At 42.5% G+C, this 4,067-nt stretch overlaps 1 protein-coding gene across 2 annotated transcripts; it reads left to right on the top strand.

Annotated features, from left to right (window-relative positions):
* Window positions 1-701: 701 nt before the first annotated feature.
* On the top strand, window positions 702-3,832 carry Cht2 (Chitinase 2). 2 transcript variants are annotated; one of them, XM_002060248.4, is made up of 5 exons: window positions 702-842; window positions 2,081-2,189; window positions 2,252-2,416; window positions 2,481-2,986; window positions 3,043-3,832. In XM_002060248.4, the coding sequence occupies exons 2-5, from the start codon at window positions 2,081-2,083 to the stop codon at window positions 3,721-3,723; spliced, it is 1,461 nt and encodes a 486-aa protein (XP_002060284.2). In that variant the 5' UTR covers window positions 702-842; the 3' UTR covers window positions 3,724-3,832. The 2 variants fall into 2 exon arrangements, with proteins under 2 accessions (XP_002060284.2, XP_015023710.1); XM_015168224.3 differs by having other exon boundaries at window positions 703-842; window positions 2,076-2,189.
* Window positions 3,833-4,067: the final 235 nt, after the last annotated feature.

The raw sequence follows: 4,067 nt of genomic DNA, 5'->3' as shown, positions 1-4,067 counted from the left end.
AAATCGATAAGCCTATCGGCTCAGATTTGTTTTGTTTTGTTTGCTTTCGGTGTACTAAGTTCAAATTTAATTTGCCTTTAGTAAAATCTATTATAAATCTATTTTTAAATTTTTATTGAAACATAATGCGGTTACATTTAATATTAATGTGATACACAATCAGTGTTGTCAACAAATTATTTCTAAAGAAACTTTTTAAAAACCCTTTCAAAGCTTAACGATGTTTAAAAAAATGCAAGGAAAATTAAAAAAAAAAAACATTGGACAAATAATATCATGATTCAATAAATAAATATTTCTACCTACTTACCTATTAAAAGCTGCAGCTCTAAAAAAAATGTAACAAAGAAAAGTTATTTTGGTTACTGTTGCAAAGAAACAAAGAATCATAAGCATTACACTAACCGACTTCTTTTAACCGACAGTTGACAACACTCTTAAGGTTGAGTTCTGCTTAACTGCGCTCTTTAAAGTCTTTGTTTTGTTTAGTGCACGCAGGTCGTCTTTTACTCTTAACTTTTATTGAAACAGCGACCGTTGACAACACTGAATACAATTCTTAAGGTTGGCTTCTGCTCTCTTCAATGTCTTCGTTATGCTGAGCGCAAACAGTGCGCCTTTCGCTCTTAACTGGACTTGACGACGGCTTGCTCTGGCTGGTGGTGGTAAGCTGTTCGGCCTCAGTGGCTTATGTGTGTGTCTGAATTCGCAGTGTGGCCGTGGTCTCAGATCGACGATGTTTAGTTATTGGTAAGAGCGCGTGAAAAACGGTACCAATTGTGTTCGCTCGCGGATCTCATATTTTTCTGAAGTACAAAAACACGTCTTGCAGCAATAAAATTGTACGTAAAAACTGATACAACCACTTAATATATATGCATATACATAAAAGTGTAGATATAAAAAGGTTTCTGCTAGCTTGAACATGCCGTGCACGTCAGCTCGAGCAGTGCCAGTGATATTCACACTAACGAATTTTAAGTGCGTAGTCAAATAAATGTGATTTTTAAAGTTAGAGTTGCCTTTCTGCTAATTGACTTTCGACACACATGCACACACAATGCACGGCTGGCTAACCAAACCCAGGGCGCATGCGTAGCCCACAAGCTTGAGCGAATCATTGTTCAGATCAACTGCGTTCTGGGAGTCGCGATCTGGTTTTTTCCTCTCGATTTCTTTTCGCATGATTCGCCGTTAGCTCTTGTGAGCGAAGATGATTTCGGTTTCAGTCAAAACAAAGAAAATAGGCAAACAAAACAAAATGTTAAATTCCAACTTATTTTTAGCTTTTGCAAGTGCATATTGATGCCATGTACATACAATATTCTTATCATTTTGTTGTTATTTGTCCAACAATACAACTGATAGCAATTTATTGTCTAGCTCCGGAGCAAAAAATCGGGATAGATGTCAACAGTTGAGTCCTCATGAATCATGCCTTCAGCTCACATGCAATTGTGCCGGCTATCATAAGAATCTGCCTGCATGACTGTAAAGGGTATATGAGCGAAAGTTGAGAATCAGGTTTCTCAGCCCACGTACTGATACTTTTTTTAATTGCCTCACCAGGCCCGGCCAGGCCCATACAAGTGCTAAAAACATAAGAAACTGTTTTACTGAACAGGAAATACCGTGTGCCCAGCTATCGTTATTTTAAAAATACAGGCCAAAAGGAGAAAAAAATATTGGTATTAGTACAACTTCCCACTATTTCTGATATACGTGCTGCGAAACCCATTATATTCAGTATGAAAACCATTACATTACATACATTAACAGCAAAAAAAAACCCTTTTACTACATTTGCATTTAAAATTGTAAACATGGTCGTAAAATGTTAAGCTCTAGAGTTTGTCTTGGTGATTCACTGCCGAGATCAGTGCATATAAGAATCGCCTTTCACTTTTCTGCGTCTTCTCAGAAAGTCGTGCTCAATTGAGCTTAATTAAATGTATCTGGCAGATACAATATGCTTTAGATCTATGATGTATACACACGTAAAGACACAAACAACAGCACATTTCTTTAAAGCGGCACCCGCTCATTTCTGATTTGTTCTCTGTTTGTTGGCTAAGTGTAGATGCACATGCTCATGGCGCAGGGCGGACCAATTGCTGGGAGGGCGCTGCTGTCCCTTTTGCTGGCATTTGTTTCGGGCACATTGTGGGCTTCAGTAGCCGCCAGGACAGGTGAGTGCTTGTGGTTGACCGCGAAGGGGCTGTAAATTAACCATCTCTCTTGCCCATTCCAGGACCCACACACAACAAGGTGGTCGTTTGCTACATATCCACATGGGCGGTGTATCGACCCGGACAGGGCGCTTATTCCATAGAAAATTTCGATCCGAACCTCTGCACACATGCTGTCTATGCTTTCGCTGGCCTGGACATCACGCAGTCGGCCATCAAATCGTTAGGTAAAATACAAATAAAAATATGCATAATATGCAAATTATTATTTACCATATGTTGTTTATACAGACCCCTGGCAGGACCTGCAAGAGGAGTACGGCAAGGGTGGCTATGAGCGCTTGACGGGCTTGAAACGCAGCCATCCGCATCTGAAGGTCAGCCTGGCCATCGGTGGCTGGAACGAGGGCTCGAAGAACTACTCTACTTTGGTGGCCAATCCGCAGCAGCGCGGCCATTTTGTAAAACAGGTGACGGGCTTTGTGCGCAAATACAACTTCGATGGCTTGGATCTGGACTGGGAGTATCCCACGCAGCGCGGTGGCAGCCCGCAGGATCGCGAGAACTTTGTTGCCCTGACCAAGGAACTGCGTGAGGAGTTTGACAATTATGGCCTGCTATTGACCTCGGCAATTGGCGCCTCCAAGAATGTAATCGATCAGGCCTACGATGTGCCCCAAATCGCTCGTTATCTCGATTTCTTGCACATCATGTGCTACGATTATCACGGCAGCTGGGACCAGAAAATTGGATACAATGCTCCAATGACGGCGGCCCCTGTGGATCCATTGAGTGTGGTATGTCTGCAAAATATATGTTGTTTAGCATTCATATTATTATTTAATACCTTTAGCAATACAGCATCGATTATCTTCTGAAGCTGGGTGCTCCGCCGGCCAAGCTGGTGTTAGGTCTGCCCTTCTACGGGCGCACCTTTAAGACTGTGTCCCAGGGCAATGTAGATGATGCCAGTGATGGTGTCGGCTTCCGTGGTCCATTTACCCGTGAGGATGGGTTCTTAGGCTACAACGAGATCTGCAGTATATTGAGCAATAAAACATCGGGCTGGTCCACAACGTGGGATGGAGCAACCAGCCAAGTGGTAGCCCGCTCGGAGCGCAATGTTTTCACCCAAGACGTGAGCGTTGTCACCTTTGACAGCTCACGTTCTATCGCCAACAAGGTGAAGTTCGCCATAAAGAAGCGGTTGGCTGGCGTTATGGTTTGGTCTGTCGACACCGACGACTTCTTGGGCAAATGTGAGCCGGACGAGGACACCTATAACGATTTCAGACTTGTAAAGACTGCACCAAGGCGACTCAATCAGAATTATCCTCTGCTGCGCACCATTAATGAGGCAACCTCACTCGCCCTAGAGGAGCTGGCGGCCGACGAGGTGGTCGTTCCGGATGACTCCGAAAACGAAATACCTCATGGCAGCATTGCGGATCGTAAGAATTCTGCGGCGACCCTGGTAAGCTTAGGTCTAATGATTAGCTCTGTTTTCGCGCTGTTGCACAGTTTGCAACATTGAAAAGTCTAACAAGTGCCTTAGTTTTTATTATATTTTTGTTTCAACTGCAGTTAAGCTGTCAGTTTTAGTCTCCCATAATAAAAGACCAACAATATTAAATTTAAACAAATCTATTGCATACTTTCTTATGGAGCGCGCCTTTGCACGTACTCAATACTTCTGAAAAAGTATCGTTGAGTGCGCTTGTTTACGCTGCCAGCCCTCGCAGTATCGATAGCCACTCGATATACATATGGTTGAATTTAAACAGTTATTTAGTAAAATGCTGGTGAAATTAAATTGTGTTACGATCTTGATTAATTTAACTTGAAATCTAACGCTTAACCAACTATAAATGTGTCTAT

This window comes from Drosophila virilis, chromosome 3 (genome assembly GCF_030788295.1).
Source record: "Drosophila virilis strain 15010-1051.87 chromosome 3, Dvir_AGI_RSII-ME, whole genome shotgun sequence".
In the NCBI taxonomy this organism is placed as follows: domain Eukaryota; kingdom Metazoa; phylum Arthropoda; class Insecta; order Diptera; family Drosophilidae; genus Drosophila; species Drosophila virilis.
The sequence above is the reverse complement of the archived record's forward strand: the minus strand, read 5'-3'. Positions and strand labels throughout refer to the sequence as shown.